Source organism: Canis lupus, chromosome 1, assembly GCF_048164855.1.
Source record: "Canis lupus baileyi chromosome 1, mCanLup2.hap1, whole genome shotgun sequence".
Lineage (NCBI taxonomy): Eukaryota > Metazoa > Chordata > Mammalia > Carnivora > Canidae > Canis > Canis lupus.
In genome coordinates, this window is record NC_132838.1 from 39,422,758 (window position 1) to 39,449,656 (window position 26,899).

A 26,899-nucleotide genomic window follows, 5' to 3' on the forward strand; every position below is an offset into this window, starting at 1 on the left:
TTCTGCTATGTAAAATGAGAGCATTTGCAGACATGCATGTCAGAGGTGAAAACACTAGAGTTCTCAGTTGTGGGGTTTTTTTGTTTGTTTCCATAGATCTGTTTTTTGAGGCAGAATTTCACAAGGAGTCTCAGACTTGGAAACAGAGTTAGAAGGAGCTTGCCGAGTGGCTGATGAGGATAAGCAACAGGAACTGCCCCCTGCCGATGACCCCCCCAGCAGGTGTGAGAATCATTGGTCACTGTCTTCTAACCCTGCTCTCCTGTCTCAGTGTTGGTTTTATTTTTGTTTTTAGATTTTATTTATGTATTTATTCATGACAGACAGAGAGAGAGAGGCAGAGAGACATAGGCCGAGGAAGAAGCAGGCTTCCTGCAGGGAGGCCCATACTGGAGTTCTCCATCCCAGAACCCTGGGATCATGCCCTGAGCCAAAGGGAGACACTCAAGCACTGAGCCACCTAGAGGCCCCTCCCTTCTTGTTTTTGAACAGTGTCCTAGGGTCTTAGAATGACAAAAGCAAGATTTGAAGTCACATTCCTTCTGGCTGCAAAATTTTTTTTCTCCATTGAAAGGTATAATTTGCCCTTGCTTGCTTGCATGGCTTTGCTCAAGCACATGCATACATTTTAACATCTAGAAACGTTTTTTACAGTTTCAAATGAGAGCTCATGGCAGACAAGACTGCACTGGGGAAAGTTTTAATGGAGCAAAATCTGATTTAAAGACATTAATTGAATTTATATGAAAGCGAGAAAACTTTAATTTTTAAAAAAGTCACTATCTGAATCTCTGTGTTGGCATTTGTGTGTTTGATTTCTCTGGAGCCAAATTGGGTATAATGACCAGAATACACAATAGTTAGATCTAAATAACTTGAGAAAGGACACTCAGTTCTGAAATTATGCGAGTGTTAAAGAGTTAGGATTATGGACAATTTTTTTTAATACTTTGACATAAAGATATGGTCTCTCTTGATGAACCTTATAATTGATAAGGAAAAACAAATTTGTAAACTATTAAATGCATAAGTTAAAAGAGAGCTTCCAGCAGCAAAGATGGGGGATAAGGACTGTTAAATGAACAAAGAGTTTAGAATAAGGAGAATGGCAGGCATCTGACTGGCTCAGTCGGTAGAGCATGTGACTCCTGTTCATGGGTTGTGAGTTCAAGCCCATGTTGGGTGTGGAAATAACTTGAAAAAAAAAAAAAAAAACTTTAAGGAGAATGAATTCTTTAGGGTGGGGTGATATGAGCATCTATAACAGGGACAGAACTTAAGTCAGGTGTAGATATGAGTGAGGAGGAGCAGCAGAGGCAGCCCTGTAGAGTGTAAAATAGAAGCACACATGCAGAGTGGGATAGGATGTTCAAAGGAGCGAAATCTTCTCTTTTTAAAGGTAATGGAAAAGATATATTTAAAATTCAGATACTTAAAGGAGATTAAGGCCCTTAAGATCCCAGCATACTGTGAATAGGAAATTATAAGGCATATAATTTGCACAAAGACTCCCTGTGGTGGCCCAACCTTGTTATAAGAAAATTGTTGGCTTTGCAGGGCTGTAACCTCTATTGTGGACATCAGGCAAATTAGTAAGAGTCAATATATAGAAGATTTGATTTTAATAGGATGATTGCACTATGTGCTTGGCCAGGTGATGTAAATAGTAAAAAACGCTATCTACGTACGTACATTCACATGATCTCCAGTGTGTATGGAATATATGGAAGAGGCAGTTATTATATCATTAGCTCTTAACCTTGCATGGAAAGTTACGTGCATAGTATTTTAGTATTTTCACCCCTCACGATGGCTTATGGTCCATTCAGTGTTCATTTCTCTCATATGCACACAAATAATGTTGCCATTATTACCCCTTCATGAATTTAATGACATGCCTTTGTCGTGTTTAGTAAGGAGATTAATGCTGATGTTGCAGGGTCTGTCATAATCCCCATTGTCCCACTGGGTGAGAGTTTCATTAGCTGAAGGTAGGTGTGGCAGTGATTCAGGAAGGGATGCACTAATTAATATGTTTTGTGGAGGGTATATTCTATTTTATTTTTCTGTTTTTTTCTTCTTATATGTTATGGTTTGCTTGAGAAATGTAAAATCCTGAATGAATAAGAAACCATCCACATAGTTTTGCTTCAGAACCGACTCCCCAAATTTGCAGTATAAAATTCTCTTACTTATTGCTCCAGATAAAGCAAAGGCTTTCAAAGGTAATTCTGAATAGCTGAAATTCTTTGGCAACAAAATAATTCTGAATACCAGTAGAAAATTTATGGATTTCAATTAGAGTTTGTAGGGTATCATAATTCCAGTTTTATATTCCATGCAGTTCAGTGTTTTGGATTTTTAATGGGGCCAGTGCAGTAATAATAAAAGTGATTCAAAATGCACCCAGTAATTACAGAGATTTGCTGTTGCCTTTGCATTAAAAATGATGATGATTTATGTTCAGTGAAATTGCAGTCTGTGGTTCTATTTAGGGTATTCTTGCTATTAAGCTGCTTATTAGTTATGGTCAGTGATTTAAAGCTTAAGAACTATATTAGAGGGCTGTAAAATTATTTATTCTTTAATAGATAATAGTAAATTTGAAACAGACGTTAGGTTAATTATAATCTTGTACATTAAAGAATATGTATTAGCCCTCTGTCACTTCCTAGGTCTTTTGAAATTCATTTCAAGTAAGTAGAGAAATGGGTGATTGGGTTGGATAGTCTGGTGTGTTTGCATCTGCTTCCTGGTTTATAAATAGTTAACACTTTCCTGAATGTTCAGTAAGATGATTTTTGCTCCTTATTGTGAGTCCTTCTCCCTGCTAAATAAATGCTTGTATTCATTTTAAACATCCTTGTTCCAGGTTGACGCTGCTTAAATTAGGCTGTAAAGATCAGAGAGGTAGGCCTGTCTTCCGATGGGGTGGGGGTGGGAGCCATGGGAGACCAAGACGTCTTTAAGGATGAGCTCACTTCCAGTTGGCATTGCAAGGAGTTTGTCATTGTTTCTATTGTTATTCCATTTTCCCTATCATTAATAATTATAGTATATCTGTAAATTTATGTATGTGTATACACATATATATATATACAGTATATATACAAAAGATCAGGATTTATATGCTCCTCATTATAGTTTTATGTAAGACAGAAATCATCCAGTGTAAATATCAGATGTGTCAAAATACGAATTTCTTGCTACAGTAATTAAATATGATATTCAAATTCCTGTGTTAACATTCTTGTGTGATGCTTGAGTGTTGTACCAAATTAAGAAAAAGTCAAAGATAAAGAGACTCTGTCTAAACCAGTTAAATCGAATCAAATGAGAAAATATACGTGTATTATTCAGGATAAGTTAAGAGAATAGTCTTCCCTTTATCTGTGGCTTAGCTTTCTGTGGTTTCAGTTACCTGCGGTTAGCCACGGTCTGGAAGCAGATGATCCTCCTTCTAATGGAGCTTCAGGAGGTCAGTAGATACTTAAAGCTGTGTCACAGCACCTGCGTCATTCACCTCCTTCACCTCATCACGTGGGCATTTTAGCATCTCACGTCATTGCAAGAAGAAGGGTGATCCTAGTAGAATAAGGTGCTATGAGAGAGGAGGGGAGACCACATTCACCTACAGGATAGAGGAACTGCTCTATAATTAAGCTAGGCAGTAATAAGAAAACATCTCTTCCCCCCCAAATCTCAAAAGCTTAACATAATCAATACTCATTACTGGCTCCTGCAAAGTCCAGTGCATGTTGGTGGAGGCTTTCTTCCATCCAGTGACTCAGAGACCCAAGCTCCCTCCATCTAGTGACCTCTCATCTCAACACATGGCCTCTTCAGGGACAAGAGAACTGGACATTGACTCATGATATTTTTAAGTGTGGCCTGGAGATGATGTCTATTATTTCTACTTTCATCCCATTGGTCAGAATGCCATCAAATGCTCCCCACCTTTTTGTGGGGGAGCCTGAGCACTATAGCCTTCCTTTGTGCCAAGAAAAAAGGAAAATAAGAGAGTATTAGGTGAACACAGTGTTTCCTGCTGCTGCATTACATAAATGCTTTTGAACTCTTTGCAAGTAATCATGTGAATTTATAATTGGAAAAATATCATAAAGGCATGACAGAGATGTTATGATAAACAGTGTCATGATCTCCCCTCCCTCCCTGACCTCATGTGCTAAGAAAATCAGTTGGTTGTATCCAAATCCCTGTCACCTGTGGCTCGGTGCATTTTACTTTATCCTAGTTGCTCTACCTCTTGCCTTCCTTGAGAGTAGTTGGTGATGTAACCCTGCAAATGAGCAGGTAAATGACCTCATGTTTCCCATTGGTCTGCTCTGCTCTGGATCCTGTCTTTCCATCACTGACCCTCCTCCCCTTTTCACCCGGAGAATTCCCTTCCTTTCGTTAGAATTAACCTCACACATCCTGAAGGCTGGAAGAGTTACGTAGGTGTTTATTGGTTGAACACTTCAGTTGAGAAATCTGGCTACATGTATCATTTTGCTATTGCTTCGTGACAAATTACCACAAACCCAAAAGCTAAAAATAACATTCCTGTATTATCTTAGAGTTCTGTAGCTCAGTGTTCTGGGCAAGCCGGACTGGGTTCTCTATTCAGGATCTTATAAGGCCAGTCAAGATAGCAGCCACCCTGGGCTCTCATCTGGAAGATCTGGGCAACAATCTGTTTCTAAACTTAATTAATTGACGAGAGATCCCAGTTCCTTGCAGCTGTAGATCGCAGGTCCCCGTCTTTTTTGTTGGCCCTTAAGCGTGGGCCACTCTACATTGAGAGGTTAACTGCAGTTCTTCTCAGGTAGCCTCTCCATCTTCAAGCCAGTGGTAGTGGGTTGGGGCCTTCATGTGCTCTCAATCTCTCTGACTTCCTGTCTTCTAGCCAGGAAAAACACTCTGCTTTGAAAACATGAGGATTAGATTAGGCCAACCCGAAGCATCTGCCTTTTGTCTTATAATGTAACCTAATCATGGGAGTGACCTCTCACATATTCACAGGGTCTACTCATACTTGGAAGGGAGGGCATTGGGCAAAGGCATGGGTCATCGGAGTCCTTCTTAGAATTCTGTGTCCTGTATGCATTTTGCCCAGGAGAGATTAGAAAGGAAGTTTTTGTTTAGTGGAACCTGTATTTTTCCCAGCTACAGTTTTAGAAAGGTAAGAAATCTTTCTGTAACAAGAATTAAATGCGGGTAAGGGAAGGAAGTGGCTGGGGTTTGTGAGGAAAGATGATGAATATTCTTTCAAAGGCTTTGTGATATACAGAAAATACTTAAAAAGCAATTTAATTTAGGTAATGGGCATATAAAAAGCTCACTTGCTTGATTTTTTAAATTAAAAACTATAATCATAAAATTGCATTTAATAAATACATCCAGAAAAAAAATATAGTAATGGCCAATTAAGTGAGAGATTTGGTGGGGAATGGGAAATGGAGAGAGAACACAGAAGGTAAAATTCATTCAAGGATCTTAATAGAGTAAAAATAGCCCTTACGGGATGCCGCTGCTAACTACTTCTAAAAACCATGTTGTGATTTTACTTCAAAGATTTCATAATTTTCTTACATATTGCCTGCTCGCAGAGAACATCCTTTATAGCTTGGCACCCCACCTCTCACTACCATGTCAGCTTTACTATATTTACAAACATGTTGTAATTTGAAATTATCTTGGTCATTTGCATGTCTAACTGTCCATCCTCTGCATTCCCTTCCCCCTCCCTGAAGTGCACACTCTGTGAGGTGGGGTGTGACACTGGCTGCCTCAGATTTTCTAGGCCAGTGGCTAGACCTGTGCCGGGCCTGTAGTGGGCACTGAGTGAACTTTGACTGAATAAATACAGGAAGGCAGTGGTTTGCCACCCTTTCCTCATTGGCTTGTGATGTGAATCAAGTTAGGTGAAGACCTGGAGGTTCCATTTTTCTTTCCCAAATTTGGCTCCATTTATTTCAGTGAAGCCAGCCTAACCCTTTCCCTCTTGGGCTTTTCATCTAACAAAATTCTGAAGCTTCTTAATTGTATGCAGACAACTTGACATCTCTGGTCAGCAGGCTGGTAAATAAGTGTTCTGGACGTAAGATAAGCTTATTCACACTAATACTTATTAATAAAGTACGTTGGACTTTGCCTGACAAGACAAAGCTATTTAAACTTGTTTCATTTGTGTATGCTAGGCTGTTAAATTTGAAAAAAAAAAATTCTGTAAAATATATAGTTTTCAGGTAATTTGAATATAAAGTTAGAACTGTAATGTTTCTTATCAGCTTTGCCCTGGAATGGAATATGGAAAATGGAAGCCTGGTCCCAGCTCTATCATTAACCTGCTCAGAAGTCACTTCATTTGTGATTTCCGAGAGCTGACTCACCTCAACATCTATAAATTGAAAAAACGTGTGGCATAAGAAGTCAAAGATTTCCAACGCTTCCCCCTAAGGAATCACCCATCCTCTTTTTTTCTTCTCTCTCTCTCTCATTGGCAAAAGATCTACTTGCTTTAACTGGGACCTAATATTTCTAAATACTGGCTGGTCTTATGCTCAAAGAAAAGATGGTACGGTAAAAGCATTTGCACAGGGGTCCCTGAAGTGATTTGTTCCTCCTACCCCTGGCTTTTCGCCCATGAAAATGAAAGCATAGAATGAGAGATTGTATTACTCTGCTCTGAATCAGCCTTCCTGCATTGCCCCACAGGAGTATCACATACTGCATCCCTCTGAACTGAGCATAGGCCTGGGGCATGTTTTGGTCAAAGAAAGGTCTCTTCCAGGCAAAAGCTTTACAGACCTGTGCATGGTTCACAAATTTAACCTTTCCTCTCAAGTCACAGTGACTGGCCGTGTTCCTGATGGAGACGGTGTGGTCAGCTTTGGTCCTGCAAGCTAAGAAAATAGCACGGAACCGTAGCAGCCCCACACTGGGTTTGTGGCGTGACTGACAAATAAACCTTTGCTGCTGTGGGGCTATTTGTTACTATGGCATAACTGGCCCAACCTGACTGATACACTTGCCTGGTGCTGGTGTATGCCACTTCACATTATCTTGGCCTCAGTTTCATATTGCAGCCAGTGCTAAGCCAGCAGTTCTCCTCAGTCTTCCACTAGCAACACGTGGGTGCAGCCTGACAGCTCATTGGCTGAAGCCTGTGATTCTTGCTTTATGTTTAGGGCTTCCTCTGTTTTGTCATGCACTCCTGTGGGAGCTGACTGAGGACTCACATGTGCAAACAGGAATTGCAGAGAAATTAACACCCACGAGGCAAACCTCCACAAATGGGCAATAAACTCTGAGGGATAAACATTTTCCTCTTCCTTCTCTTACATGCAGGGTTCTGAGACGCATTTCTATTGCAGGATTGAACCTAAGTGGCCGGCTCCAGGATGAATCCTCCTGTTGGCTTTCCTTTTCTGAGTTCCCTTTCCCAGGCCCTTACTTCTGCTCTCCGGAATCACATTCCCAAATAAACTACATGCACGCAAGCCTTTGTCTCAGGCTCTGTTTGATGGGGGAACAGGACTCCTCACCGGTTAGACCTTCATTTAATCGACCCCATCAGAACACTGTCCGCCACCAGAGTGAATTATTTAAGTAATTCAGCAGTGGAAAGGATTATACTGTGCATTTATAGAAACTTGCAAGGCATAAACACTTTGTTACACAGCCTGGAAGTTATTGTTAGATTTGCTGATCCCAAAAGAAGACCCTTCCCTTCCCCCCAGATGAACGTCTTGTTATTAGTTCTCAGCCCACCCTGATGCCATCACGTACAGGTTTTGGTTGGAAGGAATCTGTGGGGCTTTTTTGGGATTCGATGATTTGTGGAATAGCATATTGGGAGGCAAATGTTTAAGTGATAAAGCAGAGTTAAAGCTTGGGTGTCTCTGTGTTCTGTGGCACCCTGTTGCCCTTTATCCTGGGTTCGGTCCGCTGATTATGTGTGTGGGACGTTTTTCTGGTATCATGGAAAATATCACCTTGTTTAGGAATCAAATTGGCCAGGTTCCCCATAGCCTGTTAGCTCTGTTTCCTCTTTACCTCCTCGTCAGTCTGTTCTTTAGAAATCTTAAAATCCAAAGCATGATAGAACCAGAGGCTATCTTAAAATCATCTAGCCAAATGCCCTATTTCATAGGTCAGAAAATAAGTCCATAGAGGTTAAGGAAAATGATCCATTTGGGGGGTGGGGGGGGAGAAGTAGAGGGGGATGTAATCTTGCCTGTTAAGAAGACACCATTCTTTTTTTGACATAATTAAATTCTTGATTGTGATGCTCTTAAATGAACCATGAAAATCTAAGCACTTACAATGCAAGTGTGATTTTTAACTAAGGCTTTTCCCCCCAATCTGAATGTTAAGGTGGCAGATGCATAACTAATCTTAGCTGAATCTATATTAAGAAATCAGCAAGGTGTCTTTATTTAACTTTCATGATCTGTGAATATAATGTAGTGTTAAATAGCATGATTTTGCACATTATGTCCTAAAATAAAAACAACTCCTCCTTTAAAAGGAGAGTAAAATGCAGCAATGTGAAAGGTTATTTTCCAGTTGGCCTCAAAGAAAATGAGAAGCACACAAGAAAAGAAGTTGCCCCTAACCATGATCTCAGCAGATGTATATGACTGTTTCAAATACTGCTTTAACTGGGGGACAAAATTCAGCTTTCGGGCTTGCATTCCAGGTCATGCAGGGGGAAACTCTCGTCAGCAAAAGGAGAAGGGGGAGTTCTAAAATCCCTCGTTATCCTGCTTTTGAATTTTCTGAGCAACATCCAGTCCATTGAGCCTCTGTGTTTTTGCTTGGGGATGTTTCCATGGAACTGTATTAGTTCCAGGAAATTTGGGTCCTTTCTATTATCTCTGGAAACAGGCACAGTTCCTGCAGAAACTACATGGGATTATCTGTTTCTCTGTCTCACGTCTTTGCTGCAGTGGGTTGGATTCCTGAAGGAGTAAACAATGAAACATTGTGAGGCCCAATTGTGGAAGATTGTGCACAGAGTAAGGCAAGCCCTTCTGATTTAAGACATAAAAAAAAAAAAAGTTGCCCTTTTGCTTCTTGAAACACTGCTGGAGAGTCTTGCCTGGTGTAGGCTAACCAAGGCGAGAAGGTAAAGACCACCCATGTGACATCAAAGTTGGGTTTCTGGGGTTTGACTATCATTTGGCTAACCAATTTTCATTTTAATATGTTTGGATGTTTTCAAGAATGTGATTTTACTTTCTGATGATTCAAAGTGGCTCCTGATCCAAGGAACGCAGACCCTTGAGGAATTAATACAAGAGTCTTGGGACCTCTTTGGGTACTACACATTCTCAGTGGATCTCTATGTAAACAATACATTTTGTTTAAATGTATTTGAAAGCATTCTTAAATTTTTGGTCACTTTTTTTTTTTTTTTTTTTTTATTTATGATAGTCACAGAGAGAGAGGCAGAGACACAGGCAGAGGGAGAAGCAGGCTCCATGCACCGGGAGCCCGACGTGGGATTCGATCCCGGGTCTCCAGGATCGCGCCCTGGGACAAAGGCAGGCGCCAAACCGCTGCGCCACCCAGGGATCCCTTGGTCACTTTTAAATAAGCAATATTTTTTCTCAATCAAAGGGCATTGGGAAAATAAGAAAGATATTCCAGTAAAATTATTCTTTTTTATTCACATGCCCTGTGTGTGTATGTGTGTGTGTATGTGGAGGGATGTTACTGTGTTTTTAAAATAATTAAAGAGGTCTTTATGCTTGAACAAGCTAAGAACTACTACTGAGGTAGTTATGTTCTATAGGGCATGCTTCACAAAGCTAAATGAAATATTTAAAAGTTAATGGCTAGACAGTGCTTAAAGCATACACATTATTCATGATTTATTCTAATAACATTTGTGGATGACTAACTTAATGCCACCGCACATCCTTCTGTTTTTTTTTGTTTGTTTGTTTGTTTTTTTTCTGAAGATGTGCCTAAGTATCTGTGCCTCTTTAGGGGTGGGTTTATATCACTCAGTGATGGAACGACAAAACAGAATTTCCTGCCCTTATAAAAGGGGTAGATGTTAGAAAAACACCCAGATGCTGATATGGGCTTACCTATGCCAGATACTGTTCTAAAATAGTCGTAAAATATTAGCTTGTTTAATGCTCATAACAGCAGTCTGAGATGCAGGTATTACTGTTGTTCCCATTTTATAGATGGGAGACTGAAGCACAGACTGATTAGGTTATGTGCCCAAGGCTTCCCATCCAGGAAGCCGTAAACCTGTGGTTTCATTTCAGATTCTGAGCCTGGATCTCTGCTCCTACACTAGTTCTCACCCTCCCTTCCCCTTCCGCAACCCCTCTCCCACCCTCACCCCCAGAGGATTTCACTTCTTTCCAGAAGAAGGAGATGGATGGCTATTGAGGAATACCTGGAGGGTTGGCTGGTTTGGTTTGAGGTAGTATACCCTCATGTGTTTCCCATCCTTCATCCCTATCCTTCAGCATCACACACACACACACATGCACACACATAAACACACACGGCCCTCTGGGCTTACTCTGGACAAAGTGACATTAGGCTACCTTGTACTGTAACTGTGAGGTCATTTGATCTGGGCTTTTTCCCCAAACCTGGAACCATCACTTCATAGTAGCAAGTATGTTGTGGTAAAGACTTTCAGTGTATGATGGAACTCAGTCCTGTTAAATATTTTGCTGCTTTGGGTAACCCATTTATATGTGTCTTCCAAGTTAATTTGGACAAGACCAGCAGCTTGAGCATTATTCAGATGACTTTATAAATACTGTTCCTTTAAAGCAATTGGCTGATGGTCATGGAGACTCTGAATGATGGCATCAGAGCATGTGGCCTTTGTGGGACATTTGAGAATGTCCCTCTTTTCCCTTGCCAAACCCATAGAAGAAGTAGAGCAATAGCAAACAGCACAGATGCCCTGGATAGTCCTTCATTCTGGCTGCCACTAAACATACAAATAAGCTTTTCGAGGAATTGCTAAAGAGGATTATGACAGTTGCCTTGCTTCCCTGCTCATTCCAATTTGGCAGGTGAGGTCAAGGCCCAGTGGAGGCCATGCTTCAGTGTTCGGGAAGCTGGGTGGGATGCCAGGAGACCACAATTATTTTGATGCGGCGGGCTGGCTGTGTTCAGAATTGCCCAAGTCACTTCAAAAGCTCTTGTGAAAGTTGGCAGGCACAGTCCCTTAGAGACACCCCCACCCCCTCCGACCAGCTATCTTTGCAATCTCTCTCACCAGACTGGAGAGGAAAGTCAACTTGCTTTCATGGCAGGAAGGCTCCAGACTTTCCAGTTTCATGGGGCTAAGGCAAATGGGGAGCCGGAAGGGTAAATACAGAACAATTACTAGGAAGGAGCTTTTATTTCAAAGGGCAGAATTATATTCTGGACTGATAAAGTTGGTCACAGTTTTGCTGGTGTTGATTTTGTGATCTCTACCTTGCCTCTTGCATCTGGAAGTGTGATTGAGCACTGGTTCTCAAAGTGTGAGTCTACAAGGTAATAATTATTTCCTAGCAACACTGTGACAATCTTTGCCATTTATTAGGGTTTATTGTATTCCTTACCTATACATGCCCCCTCCACAAAGCCATTTTCCTTAAAATGTCTTTGATGAAGCAATATAAATTAGTAAATTTATTAAATCACAATCTCTGTGTACATTTTAAAAAATATTCTCTGTAAGCAAAGGAGAACCTTTTGATGGCAGGGTGCCCCCAAATAGTACCACTTTGGCAAACTGATTACTTTGAATTAAAGTTCCATAAGAAATGGTTTATGCAAAAAGGATGCTCTGACTTCCTTTGTCTCTCTGAAAGCAGAAAATAAATCTCCATGTGAATGGTCCCCTCTCAGTGCCAGGAGGAAAGGAGCCGTTCTTATCACCAGAGATAGGGAGTTCAGGGCCAAGAGACTCCATAAACAAACCTTGTTACTTCTTTACTAAGTTTCTACCCTAAGCCTAAACCTCTCTTAGCTTTGTCCATTCTTTACATTTACTGTTTCTTTGTCTAAAAGGTATAAAAGCTACCTGCTTTTGTTGCATCTTTGGCCCTCGTATCTTTGGGGCCTTCATACACACAAAATTAAATTAAATTTGTTTTTCTCTTGTTAGTCTCTCATTACAGGAGGTTTCTCAGCCAAGAACGTAGAGAGTAGGAGATTTCTTTTCTCCCCCCTGCAGACCCATAAAGACTTCCTTTGCAAATGGAAGTATCCATGAACCTTGTCTCTGCAAACCACACCTGCTGTTGTTGGGAGTTGCTAGCTCAACTGGCTGCTTTCTTCATGGAACATCATTTTCAGTTGAAAGAGTAACCGAGAAACAAACCATGGTATTTAGACTTGGATATTTAGGAGATAGCTCATTGATATTGAACAAGGCATATTTGTCGTTGATGATAAAATTTGAATATTCAAGTAAAAATTCCGTTTTCTAAAACCTGTATTGGTCACAGTGAGATTGACAGTTTCCCAGGACTTGAAGGCTTTTTTGATGATATGGGTGGTGACATGAACAAATTTCCTTTTTTGGTATTGAATAATGATATATGTTAATATTTGGAAGATCTGCATAGCCCAGGAACTGTTCTGCCATTTTCCAAATGATGAAATGCATGATGTGGGAAAATCATATATGGGAAGAGATCCATTCACAGAAAATACACCAGTGATTTTAATATAGTAGACATTATGAAAAGGTCATTGATGTGGTTTCAGATTTCACACTGGGACTGTTAAGATACTGGTTGACAGCTGCCTATTGTCAAGTTTTGGCATCTCATCATGAATAATACCTACAATTATCTATCTAAAACTATGAAAATAATCTTCCTTTTTCAATGACACATCTATGTGAGGCTAGATTTTACTTAGCCACCTCACCTAAAAAAAAGTATTGCCACAGATCAGATGTGGAAGATGTGAGACCCCAGCACTCCATTAAACTAGCCATTAAAGAAATATCCAAAAATGTAAAATAATGCCATTCTTCTTATTAATTTGGAGGGAGAGGAATGCATTTTTCCTAAAAATCTTATTTAGGTTAACATGTAATGCATTTACTGTTTTTATTAAATATTTTAAACATTCCTTAGTTGTGATTTCAAGTACAATAAATATCAGTAGTTATAACCCACATAAACAAAAGCTCTTTGGAACCCTCAATGGCTTTTAAAAATGCAAATGGATCCTGGAAGCAAATGTTTGAGAACTGCTAATGTAGAATATTGCAGTATTTTCCAGCTGTAGAGTTCTGAGCTGCCGGAGGAGTCAAAAAGTTTCCTAGGTTGGGAATAACTATTGTTTTACTATATGTCTTTAAATGTATCAATGAAAATTATTTAAATATTTTCCTCTTTAAAGTGAAAACCTTGTAGGGATCAAATATGCTTACCTTGCACATTAAATTCTCATTCATCAATCACTTATCAAAACAAAAATATGGTCAATTTGAACTTGAAATAAAAATATTCACAAATATAGTATGTGATTTATAGAGAAATACTTGCAAATAGCCACTGGAACTTCTCTTATCTTGTGACTTAAAGCAAATCATAACTATTCAAATAAATAATAAATAAACCTTGGACATTAAACAGAAGAAAAGCAATCATTTCAAATTCTGATTATTTTGTATTTTTGATGCTGTAACAAATGGTTAAGCCTCAGTCTGCTTTTTAATATACACAGAGTCCATGTCTAAACACTGTGTATAGTTTTTAATGTATTTTTATATCAGTTTTTTCTTACATAATTAAATACTTTACATAATTTATTTAATTTGAAGAAGCAAAATTTTCCTTATATATTATAAATGACATTAAATATAATATCTAAGTAAGCATTATGCACAATATTTAATATTCTGAATAAAAACACCTTTTGCCTAAGGTCACATTCGCATGTAATGCCAAAAACAATGAAGTGATTAAAAATATTCCTAAGAGCATTTGAGAAGTTCTATATTTCTGTGAAAGGTATTAGTTTCTGAGAGCTGCTGTGACAAAGTGCCACAAACTGAATGGCTTAAAACAACAGAAATTTATTCTCATTTTTCTGGAGTCCAGAAGTCTGACGTCGAGGTCTTGGTGGGGCCATGCTCCCTGCAAAGCCTCTAGGAGAGAATCCTCTGCTCCTTCCCTTTTCAGAGGGGTCTGAGCATGACTTGGTTAAGGCTGCATGTCTCTGTTCTCTGCCTCTGTCTTCACATGAACTTCCCCTCTCTGTAGGTCTCTCTGTGTACTGTCCTCATGAGGACACAGTGATTGGATTCAGGGCCCACCCTAATCCAGGATGATTTTATCTCAAGAACCTCAACCTTCGGCAGAGGCCTCATTTCTAAGTTCACCTTCTAAGGGATGTGAACTTTGGGGAACGCTGCTCATTTATTATACATTCTCAATCGAAACTGATGGGAGTTCAGACACACTTTTGTAAGGGGAGGCTGTGCTGTTGGACAGACCCTATCTGCCACTGATTAGCCCTTTGACTCTGCCAGGTTATCTACACGTTAAAGCCTCAGATTCCTCATTTATGAAACTGGATGCATGTTAGCCATTACATTGGCTTATGGTGAGAAGTAAGGGAGATCATGCATAAAGACACGATGTTCTCAGCACAGTGCCTGGCACAGGGGAAGGTCACTGAATAAATAGTAGTTGCTCCCAGTTGCCAGGACAAGGAGGTAATAATAATCATAGTATTGGAGCACCTGGGTGGCTCTGTGGTTGAGTGTCTGCCTTTGGCTCAGGGCGTGAACCCGGGGTCCTGGGATCGTGTCCCACATTGGGCGCGCCCCGCAGGGAACCTGCTTCTGCCTCTGCATATGTCTCGGCCTCTCTCTCTGTGTCGCCCATAAATAAATAAATAAAATCTTTAAAATAATACTCATAGTATTTACTATAAACATAGTGTTAGGGGCAATTATATCGGTGATAATTGTAATAAGGGTTAGTGGATTAGTGCTAATGGTGTCCTCAGACCGTTAGTAGATAATAATAGATGGCTTTACTATGACATGGTAGATGAGAGAGAGAGAGAGATGAGAATCCTTCAGTGAGTAAGTAGCACATGAGTTTCGTTAGAGACAGACTTTTCTGTAGACTGCACGTGTTCTCTAAAAGTCCTAGGTTGAAACCTGATCCCCAGTATGATGGTATTTGGAGGTGGGGCCTTTGGGAGATGATTGATGAGGGTAAAGCACTAGGATGGGACGGGTGCCTTTATAAAAGGTACCCCAGCAAGCTCCCTCACCCCATCTGCCATGTGAGGGCACGGTGAGAAGATGGTGGCTGTGAACCAAGAAGAGGGCCTTCAACAGACACTCTCTGGCCGCCTTGATCTTGCACTTCCCAGCTTCCAGAAGTGTGAGAAATAAATATCTTTCATTTATGAACCAACCAGTCGCTGGTGTTCTGCTATACCAGCCCGCTGGAACTGAGACCCTCACCAACAGGACTTTCATCAAAAGACCCACCGTGTATGTTTTGAAGAGCTGTGCCGGAGGCCAGAACACTGATATTCAGCACTTTCTAACATTTTCATCATTTCTGTTCTGGATTTGTAGAACTCATTTCTAGGCCTGTGTCTTGATCACGATTTTGGGTGGTAGTTGGAGGCTTTGAAGCATAAACAAAACCTCTAAGGGCCCATTTTGCTATAATTCCATAGAGTCTGTCCTTGGGCACCTGTAAGGCTGATCTCATGTCCAGGTTCCCTCGATGGCTGTTGCAGACTTCTCCCCTCAGCTGAAAACCCTACCCTTGCCCCTCTTACCCCCAGCTCCTCAGAGCCTCCACTTGGCCCTTCCCAAGAGCTAGTAAGCTGTGTGCACGCTTGCTCCCTCCCTTTGTGTCCTTCCCTTCAGAATGTACTGGCATCTTTGCCCATCTGTTTTTCCCCCTATTTCTGATGAGGAATGACCCCTCTTCCCTTTAAGACTAATCCCTCCCCTGGGGGATCTACTCTTATCCCACATAATAATTCTGATCCATAATTATCCTTTTGTCTTCTGGCATTTGGTCTCTCTCCATGGAATCCTTCCACGCAGTCTGTAAATATGCTCAAGCTCCCTCTTTGTTCTTAAAAACACTGTCCCCTCCGGCTACCATGTTTCCTTCAGAGTGCAGTGACCTACCCCCAGCTTCATGTTGTGACAGCTGTTAATTATTATAAAATTATTGCAAGAACAATACAGAATTCCCAGGAGTTAAATCTTGATAATTTCTTCCTGGTAGAGATAAGATGTGGCTCTCACTCTAGGCGGTGAGGGCGTCCAGGGCCTCTGAACCTGCTCTCCTGGAACTTGCTACCACTCGATGGGCAGCGGACCACAGCCCCCTGAGGGCTGGGCTCAGTGTGTGGGAATTTAGCATATTCAGAATATTCAGTGATGAACATAACCAAGTGCTTTTAAGAAAGCTGGAGTTTTCATAGCTCTTCTGTTGGAGAAATTATAAAATCGGTGAATGCCCTGAGGATAGTATAAACAAAGAGGCTTTTGTCTTTTAACCTCTGAGTTTGTTCTTGAGAGTTTGCTGAATAATAAGCGGGTAAAAACATTTCCAGCATCTCTGGTGTCCTTTCCATTTGCTGAAAACCTGCACAAAAGCCCCAAGTGAAGTTGAGAACCCATGTGGGTCCAGAGGAGGTAGTGAGAAGCAGTGCGGTTTCTTCTATCCCGCTTAATTTTTTCCGGAGACTGGGTGGGTAGTCAGTCAGTACCTTGCAAAGACACACCACAGATGAAGACAGAAAGGATAACTGTACAGAAGTTTATGTAGCATTTGGGTGTTTGTGTTTAAAGGCAGAAAAAGGAAATATACGTAGATCATTCTGGAGTAGATCAAACATTTTTTAGTCTTGGACTGAATCCCTGGGAAATCTGCCCTGTAAGACTCCTCTAGCAGAAAAAGGGCATGGATGCTGACTTGCTAGACTAATATATTCCAATAGGAACTTAGTTTACTGAGAAATTATACATAAAAATTATACTGTGGATGATTCAATCAATTGGCAGTAGTAGCATGTGTGACATTTTATATATATATATACACACACACACACACACACGCGTGTATATGTGTATATGTGTATATATATGTTCCTGCTGGAGATAAAAAGAAATATGAAATGTGATTTTCTGCCCTTGGAGGAGTTTACAGTTAAAATGAGGCTGTATTTAAGCCCCTCTCTCTAAGCAAATTCTAACCATCCTTGGTTCCCAAATGAGAAGCAATGTGATGTAGCTGAATGTTGGTAAACTTAGCTTGAGAAAATCACGATGTAAAAAAACAAAACAAAACACCTTTATCTTGTCACCCGACCACCCAAAGATTCAGCTTTGCACCCCTTGTGTCATCCAGAAGGAGAGAAGGTAGTATCTGTACTGAATCTTAATTTTTTCCTGAGAGTTGTCCCCACCCTCACCACCTCGTTGTCAGGAATTACATCAGTTATTTATATACACTTTGTGTGTTTATCCAGCAACCAATATAGAGATTTTCGGTCTGTTGGTTCTAAGTCTGTAATAGAGCTATATCCTTTAGAATAATAACATAATAGAGAAATGATTTTTAAATGGAGTAGCCTCCATATAACTCTGATTATCTTTAATTAGGGGGGAAAATCACCAGCTAAAAAGAGAAACAGACTTCAAATCAGTTAAAACTCAGAATAATCAACTGAGAAAAAAATGTAATCTCATAAATCTTTTTAACCACAGGACAATAGTATCTTTATTCATTAAATAACTTTTGCTGCCTCTCTCTGTTTCTCAGATTGGAACTCTAACATAGATTAGAATTGCCAAGTATCTGTGAAATGAAAGACTCCCCCTCCCCCATCTCTCCCATTCCCCATAATAGCCTAGAACAAGTAAAACCGGGAAATTCACAGTTCAGTTCAAGAATTAGGTTTGTTGTGTGGGCCTAATGTAAGAACTCTGATTGAGAGTGGTCTTGATCAAAGGCAGGTTGGGGAAGAATTAGCCCAACTAGGGTAGAAACTTTTTTTTTTAGCAGTGTTTCCCTAGAAATAGGGAGATATAATTTGGCACATTACAAACAAACCACTGACATTCATTTTTTCACAGATCATCCTTAAAAATAGCAAAACTCCAAAGAGCACTAATAGAACCAAAACTATAACCTGCTGTTTCTTATACCTGAGGTTGGCTTTCATGATCTTTGAGAAAGGACCAGAGTTGAGACAATTCTATGTATGATTTTTTTGTCAACCTAGTACCGTATCCAAAGAAGCCTATAAATACATATAAACAGATTATTATTTTTCTTGGTGGAGGGAAGAAAGAGCTTCTTTCTTGGTAGGCATATGCCATGTAACTTAGGGGGAAAAGGAAATATGAAAAATGTGCAGGGGGGAGAGCAACTCTGTGAAATGAGGCCAGACTGGCATTGCCTGTCTGCCCATAAGACTGACTTACTGCGGTTTTCTCCTTACAACTGGCCAGAATTTTAAAAATCTGTTCATTTCTACTCCACATGAAGAGTGGGATCTATCAGGAGCAGAAGCAAGGATGTCACTTTGCATGTCAGCTGCCAGAGCATGAAGCCATGTTTGTAACAGGGAAATTAGTGATGTTTCCTTGCGATCATGAAGCAACATGTGCTCGGCTAATTACTGCTCTCTGTGACTCTCTCACATCTTGAAACTCTCCATGACCCAACTGCGGAAATCCTGCTTGTCTGCCTCCTACCTTCTCCCCCAAAGAACGAAAAATAGCAAAATGCAAGGCTGGGCTTGTTTAATGAATATGATTTGTTTTTGTTGAACCAAAGGCACAGGAGGTTTCGGAGGCTGTCAGCTTGATGTGAGATTTGTGAATGATTCCCTAGTCCACATCTTTAGAGGAGTTTAATATGGAGGGTGTCTGTGTTTGCTGGTGATAACCTGTCCAAAGGCATTTTCTTTACTTTCAGAGCTTCCTAGAATAAAAATGACCTTTCAAGGTAGGTGAGGCCATCATTCTGACTTGAGCCAGAGCTGTATCTGGCATGGGCAGACTTCCGAGAATCTTCCTTCCCTTTGTGACTCTTCCTTGATCCTAGCTGTGGTCCTCCTGCCATCTCAGAAACTCCTAATGCTGTAACCTGAGGCTCTTTATGCTTTTTCTGTTTGAAATGCGTTCTCTCGCGGTGTATAGTCATTACGGTTCTTGGTGGAATGCCTTTTCATTCATTCACCTATTACAGCATTAAAAACCAGACTGTCCTGGGGTGCCTGGGTAGCTCAGTTGGTTAAAGCATCTGACTCTTGATTATGGCTCAGGTCATGATCTCAGGTTCATGGGATCGAGCCCTGCATCAGGCTTTGTGCTCAGTGTGGAGTCTGCTTGGGATTCTCTTCCTCCCTCTCCCTTTGCCTCTCCCCCTGCTCATATGCCCTCTCTGTCTCTCTCAAATAAGTAATAAATCTTAAAAAAACAAATAGTCTTGCCTACTTTATATTAGGGTGGCTTCCCTCTACAGAATCTCCCCTCATTCCCCCCGAGAAAAACTTAGTTTGTCAAGACAGAATGAACGTTGCTCTTTCATAGTTCATGACAGGAGGTGATTTTAATAGAGGCATTGGCTTAGATATGAATTTATTTGAGTGACTATTTGAATATATTAATTAGTAGTATGGTATTAGTAATATAGAAAAAAATAAAAGGGCCCAGAAAGAGCTTGATTCCCTGGAGAAAGAAACTTCCTGAGGATAGATGGTAACACTTTCTTTCCATTTAGATGCAGTTCTTGGATGATATTACCCAAACTAATTAATAATGACATATTAGTTAACATATTGCCATCAGCAGGTGGCTATTTGAGCAGGGGTGAAATGGCATGTGCTAAAACAAATTGTTGTACCCTAGAGAAATGTGCAGAATTATTTTTAAAAGAGTCATTTAATGATGTCTGCAACATGAATTTTTTTTTTTTTTTTTTGCTTATCACAGCTTTAAGAGAGGAAATTGGGGGTAAGGCTATAGAGTTGGAAACTAGAAAAACAAAACAAAAGACACCAAAATTGATTCAACCTTTACCAAAAGCTTTCCGAGTTGAAAAACAAAATGAAACCAGTACACAGTTGAATCCAAGTGGCACAGTTTGCCTGTCAGATAGAAATCACACAGAAGACTCAGGTGTCCTCCTTCTTCCTTTGCGCTCTCTCTTTCTTCCTCCCCTCTGTCTAGTCTCGATCTGTCATGGGATTTGGGGCATACGGCAACATATGGGCAGGAAACTGTAATCTGTGGCTGGCTTTCCGTTTCTGAGGAATCACTGTGACAATGAAAGGGTTAAAACTGTCAACACCTATCAGAGCTCGGTGATAATTAGTGTAATAGCAATCCCAGAACATCGGCACAGGTGACCACACCACAACAGATGAATTCTACAAGGGTGCCGCTTCAGAAGAAATCCTTCTTCCTCTCTTCCAGCTCCTACACAACTATGCTTTTTATGTGCTTATGTGAAAAAGCTACTGTTTATGCATACAAATGATTCGGATTAAAGATGATTTGGAGTCTTTTTTATTTCAGAAAGTGCTTTTGGAATTAGCGCTGCAGATACAAGTTGAATAGATCTGTACCCTCTGAACACGAGATAGGTGGCCTTTAAATGTCTCCAAGTGTGTTGACCGTTGTTCTGTTACTAAGGATGCTCAATTGTAGGGAGTGGTGTGATTTAGGGAGACAAGCTGTTGCAAGGTATACTTTCATTATTATTATTATTATTATTTTTTTTATGGAGCACCTGGTTGAGCCTCTGCCTTTGGCTCAGGTCCTGATCCCAGGGTCCTTGCATCAAATCCCACATGAGGCTCCCTATAGGGAGCCTGCTTCTCCCTCTGCCTATGTCTCTGCTTCTTACTGTGTCTTTCATGAATAAATAAAATCTTGAAAAATAAATTTTTTAACTTTCATATTCTTACAAGAAACACAAAAGGAAAAAAGAACGAAACATTTTAAAACAAGACGTAGGCTTGAGAAAAATAAAACACATTTTTTTCATTTAGTTGCTTCCAAGAGAAAATTGATAAACAAAAAGCAGAGACTTAAAGCTATTTTTTTGAAATTCCTGTGGTAACTCAAAAGGGACAACAGTGACTTACAGATAGAAGTAGCAGTTGGTAGAACATGTGACTCTTGATCTCAGGGTTGTGAGTTCAAGCACAACAATGGGCGTCAAGTTTACTTAAAAAAAAAAGCAGGAATCCATGATGGACTAGGGGAAGAATGGGTAAAGGAGAACCTCAATAACCCCGATATGTTCAAATCCACAGGTACCAATGGCTGGCATCCTAGAGTACTTAATGAATTGGCCGAAGTCATCACAGAACCGCTAGATATCATTTTTGAGAACTCGTGGAGGATCATGAGGTGCCTGAAGACTGGAAATGGGCATATTTAGAACCTTCTTTCAAAAAGGGAAATGGATGATGACCCTGGAAATACTCATCAGCTTAACTTTTTGCTTGGAAAAAATCTGGAATAATCAACTTAGTATGCTGGGTAACTAACTTATGATAGCTAGAAATGAGGCAGTGAACCATCATACATAAAGAAGTCCTGAGTTAGGTTTTGAGATCAGGTCTCCTGCCTATTTTGGGGATTCTCCCCTCCATTCTCTGAATTCTTGATAAAAATAAATGAGGTTGGCTGAGGCATTTGGGTGATAACTAAGTTTAAGTGTCATATAAGACAAAAGCAGGTTTCTGGCATGAGCTCATCATTACGTTATTTCCATATGAGCCTTTAACTTGAGAATTAGTAGCTTTAGTTTTATATTTTAACATCCTTTTTTTTTCACTTCATAGAGGACCATGTTCTTATGGGTTGAGGTATTTTATCTAATTCTATATAGAATGGTTTGGTGACGGAATTCTTATTTTAAGGTGCTTTTCATTGTTATTTTGTCTATCGGTAGGATCATAAAGCTGATGAACTGAGGAACATCACTAATGGCAAACAGTTTTTTCTGACTTCTCATTTTTAATTTAACCTGGCTGAAGGTTAACCTAGCATTAGGACCAGGAACAGTGTCTTGCTCTCACAGACACTGAGCAGGAACAGCTGTGGAATGTGATAGTTCGTTTTCCTTGCTCCCTGGGAACTGCTGTGGCCAGTGCTGTGCCTCATCCCACCTCACCCCCAGGCTTCTGATGTCAGGCTTGGGGGGGCGGGGAGGTAAGCAATGGCAGTGGGCATTACGGATCCTGCAGGACCACAGCCCAAAAGGAGGGTGGAATAGAGTGGGGAAAGGAAGTCACAACAGATCTGGTGGATTTCTAATTCTTACTCTTCTTGCCTTTGGATGCAGGTAGGGTGTTTTTTTTTGTTTGTTTGTTTGTTTGTTTGTTTTTCTGCTTAGAAAACACAGCCTGTCACTTGATGGGATGAGCATTGGGTGTTATACTATATGTTGGCAAATTGAATTTAAATAAAATATTTTTTAAAATAGAGCCCTGTTTATGGGATCAAAAACTTAAAGGAAATTATCAAAGAAGACCCAGGTATGTCACAGGCTCCCGGGGCAGGCAGCTTCTGAAAGCCCATGAGCACAGTCCTGTTACAGAGTCTTTCCTGCACTACTTGGAAGTACACAGGATCTGTTTAAGTTTACATCAGCATTGTGATGCTCCAGTGTAGGAAACTCTAAGGAGAAGCAATTTACATTCATTTTCTTCCTGGTGCATGCTGGTCCCTAGGTGAGCAGTTAAGGTCTCCAAGGGCAATTTTATCACAATACTGCTCTAAAAATCTGAGGTTTACATAGTTTATCTACTTCTAGAGATTAATTTAGACACTGTAAAATCAGTCTCATTCTTAAATGCAAACGCAAGGAAATTAAGCTTGAAAGCATGTATAAGTTGTCCTTTAAACTACGTGTAGTTTGCAGATAAGTAAGGATTAAACTCCAATCAACCTTTCATCATTTTTTTTTTTCCAAGTGAACCAGTCTTTCAAATTTCCAAGCTAGATTTTTCTTAAGGAGTGGGAGGTCTGGATAGATTACAGATATAATTTATTGTGATAATAAATGGCTTCCTGTTCAAGACCTCATTTCCAGGTGCAGCATCTGTGGCAGATTTATTTCACAGATGTGCATTTACATGCATTTGTTGAACTGTTGCTAGAAAGGACCCACTATCTGAAAAATCTATTATTTTCACCACTGGCATTATAATGCAATCCACTGCAACCAAAAAAAGGGGACTCTGGTGATTTCAGGTTTTATTTTCTATTTGTGTAATGTCTAACCTCAGTGTAATTGGCTGAATTTAAATCTCTTGGTGTCTGCTATTGGAATTTGAAAATAATGATCTTCTACCTAAATTAAGAATCACAATCTAAAATGGTGAAATAGCCAATGGACCTGAAAGACTCCTTACCTAAAGCCAGAGAGAGAAAGCTTTAAGCAGAGAAGTGTGAAAGGAACCCCTTGATTCTTTTCCATTACATAAGGTCAGGTAAGAGTTAGAATGTAAAAGAAAGGAAGTAGTCTTGCCATGGATTGTATCTGAAGGTAATTACTCTTATGATGAGTAACTTTGGTAGCATTTTTACATTTTTAAATCATGATATCTTTCATAGATAAAAGTAAAGGAAATAGCTAAGGGACAAATATATTATCAGAGCTAGAGGAGTATCTTGATTTGTATTTCCTAGAACATTAAGAGACATTAATTAGAGACTTTTTACTTCATAACATTGAGGAAGTTGGAGGGGTATAGCAAAATTTTTGTTCTGTTCATCTTATAACAGAGTGCTGGGGGATGAAGAAAGAAAGATTTTGTTTACATAAAATATTTCTTGGTTCAGGGGAATGCAAGGGCTCCTTCCCACCAAAGGAATTGAAGCAAATTAGAATAGCTGTATTCAAGTGGTTTCTCAATCTCGAGAAATTTCCAGCATCTTGGTATTGTGAAATCAACAATATAGACAGTAAGCCTTGAGTTTTGACTTTGGAGTTCCTCGGATCTTCATTCAAATTTTGGAATCATTTTGATTGCCTCTTCAGGTGGTGAATCTGTTTAGAACATAAGCTATAGTGTAGCATGGGGAGTGGTGTCTTGAACAGTTGTTGAACTCATCAAAAGCCTTTTATACTTCTCCATAAGACGAGAAAAATAAATAACTGCTATAGTTCTGCATCAAACAGCCTCAGAGTTCTTGGCCTTGTGCTTGACACATAGTAAGTGCTAAGTGCCTTCCTCCCTCCTTTCTTTATTGGGACCTTCCTTCTTTCCTCTTACATGAAAGAGATCACCTTAAAACTGACTAGAAAAACTCAAGCATAAATTGACATGTTCTTACTGCTGCCTTAAACCCACTAAATAAAGCCCCTTTGCTTTCTTTTAGAAAAGAATAGAAAGGTTACAGTGGCCACTCACAGCAGGAGTGAACTAAATGTTTATTGATTGAATGAAAGGAATGTGATTTTTAAAAACAATGAGCAAATGTGTAAGGCCAGCACTTCTCAAGGCTGAGGAAATGGTCACATAGATACATATGAAGGTATTTCTTCAACTGTCTTCTTTTTTATAGCTTTAGATATGTAAGTTTGGTATACGAATTAGTGGATAGTATATGTGCATTTTCCTTTGATTTTATGACTGTGATTTACAAATTAGGAGTGCAAGTGGGCATTCCCCCATAGATTCTTCTGGGATAAATCCAGCCAAGATACCAAGCAGATGATGGTGGATCAGCGAACTTTTCTATGTGAAGAAAAGCCAGATGTACCATTGCCTAGGAAGCACCCGCCAGAAAACTGAGATGAGCTTATCTGGATTGTTCTCTGCAGTGTGAAGAGTCTGAGCACTGTAAACAGGTTCCTTGTGTGGGCATTGGAGAATAAAAAAAAAAAAAAAACAAGAGGTTAAATAAAATTGCATTTTTAGATGAAATATTTGATTTATATAAATTTTTACATGTAATATTAAATTACATATCAAAACATCATGTTCAGGTAGGAGATTTCTGAATTCAAAGTAAATAAAGGAGAAAGAGTAAAATATAATGTCCAGAGATGTATACAAGAAATGAGCAAGAGCCTGACCTGAAATTGCCAATTCTGTATTCAGATCAAGGGCCAATCAAGTTCAGGGAATGCTCAGAAGTCAGCTGACAGCTTGTGCTTTGAATAAAGGTGTAAGAAATGTATTAAACAAAATATGCTGTGCAGAGCAAAGCAAATCAGCCAGGTTTTCTCTTTTAGAATTTTTAATTTTTCTCTTAGCAATCCCAGTGGCCATCAGATAGTCCTACATCAGATGTTTTACACTTGCAGTTTCTTTGATTGGAAAAATACTCTTCCCCCGCCCCCCCAACAAAAAGGAAAAATACTCTTTAGCTTCATAGTAGGAATCTCCAAAGATATAAAATCAAATTTCTACTCCATGATCATTGTTTTAGATATATCCATGAAAGGAAAAAAAAAAAAAAGTAGTTCAGAAAAATAAATAACATAACTTTTTTTATTTTTGGCTTCCCAACAGATATTTTCCTTTAAATTGTTTAAATGCCTGGCAGTGAAATTTTGTTTTTTATTATTGCTGTTAAAAGATGACTTTTAGAGGAAAATGGGAAGTTTCATTCCACATTAAGAACTGGGTGATGTGGTTGTTTTATTTTGTTTTGTTTTATTTTACAATTTGGCCAAAATTTCTTCCACTGGAACAAAAGGAAGTAAGTCAGCTTTTCAAATTTAAGATGAGAAGTGTCTTTTATAGATGCATTCTGTGTCATGCCCTTTGTCAGATGATTTTTTCCTTTATTACTCCAAAAATAAAATGCTGAATTGAATATCTTGAGGGCAAAGTGATGTGTAGTAATTGGGACAAATGGTAGAAATTCTGTTCCTGTTGTCATGTTCTCTAAGCTTGACAATATTCTGAGATACTCTGGGTTCCTAAAGCCATTATTCACGGAAAAGTTCTACCTTACGGGAATGTGTGCGTAGGTCCAAATAACCAATCTGTGTACCTGCAAGTAGCCGAGCACAGATTCATTCTAAATAAACGCTGCAGTTTATTTTTTATTTTTTTGTAAATGGAATTGCAACTGACACTTTTCCCCCACTTTCTTAATTGTTTTTAAAAGGAACTGAGAAGGCTCTATTTAAAGCTCACTTGGAATGGCATTATGAACCACGGATTGTATGCCCATGCAGCGCTGTGATTTGCAAACATATGTCCGCTCTTCAATAAATGTTACGGCTTTCACAGCGGTTCCGCCTTGGCCTCTTTTGTGATCGTTTTTACATTTTGATGAATGACATAGAGTATGTGTGTTGTTTAAATTGACGATGCATAAATGTTTACAGTAATGTAGCATTATGGTTAGCATGGGAAATCAGAGTTCCAACTTGAAAGAAAGGAGGAAGCAAGGCTCCCTACTCCTTGTGCAAAATGCAAATAGATCATTAGGATGTGTGCTTGGATGCTTTTGTGTGATTGTTATATATGTATGTGTTGTTGCTTTCTCCTTTCCCACCACCCCGCTTCTCACTAAAAAAAATACTCCCTAGGGGATGGGCTGTAACTTTGTGCCCGTAACTGCTCACCAGAGTGGGAGGTGAGGCAGTGGGACATGGTAGGTGGTGGGTGGGCAGGGCCACGTGTCGAGTTTCTGCTCTGGCTCCCACAGCCTTGAATATCCATCACCTGAAGGTGGTTGTGATTTTTCTACAGAAATGCGGCATCTCAGGACTCATTTGATCCAGACTACTGGATTCAGATCCTGCCTCACTGCTTTCTGGCTCCAGGACCTGGAGCAAATGGAATAAAGACATAGATTTTTTTTTTAAGATTTTATTTATTTATTCATGAGAGACAGAGAGAGAGAGAGAGAGAGAGA

At 39.7% G+C, this 26,899-nt stretch overlaps 1 protein-coding gene across 1 annotated transcript in view; it reads left to right on the forward strand.

Annotated features, from left to right (window-relative positions):
- Positions 1 to 26,270, forward strand: part of SAMD5 (sterile alpha motif domain containing 5) — a 57,623-nt gene extending 31,353 nt beyond the window's left edge. Inside the window, exon 2 of the mRNA XM_072827222.1 lies at positions 21,322 to 26,270. Coding sequence (XP_072683323.1) covers positions 21,322 to 21,384 — 63 coding nt within the window. The 3' untranslated portion in view covers positions 21,385 to 26,270. The remainder of the gene's footprint in view (positions 1 to 21,321) is intronic.
- The last annotated feature ends 629 nt before the right edge of the window (positions 26,271 to 26,899 follow it).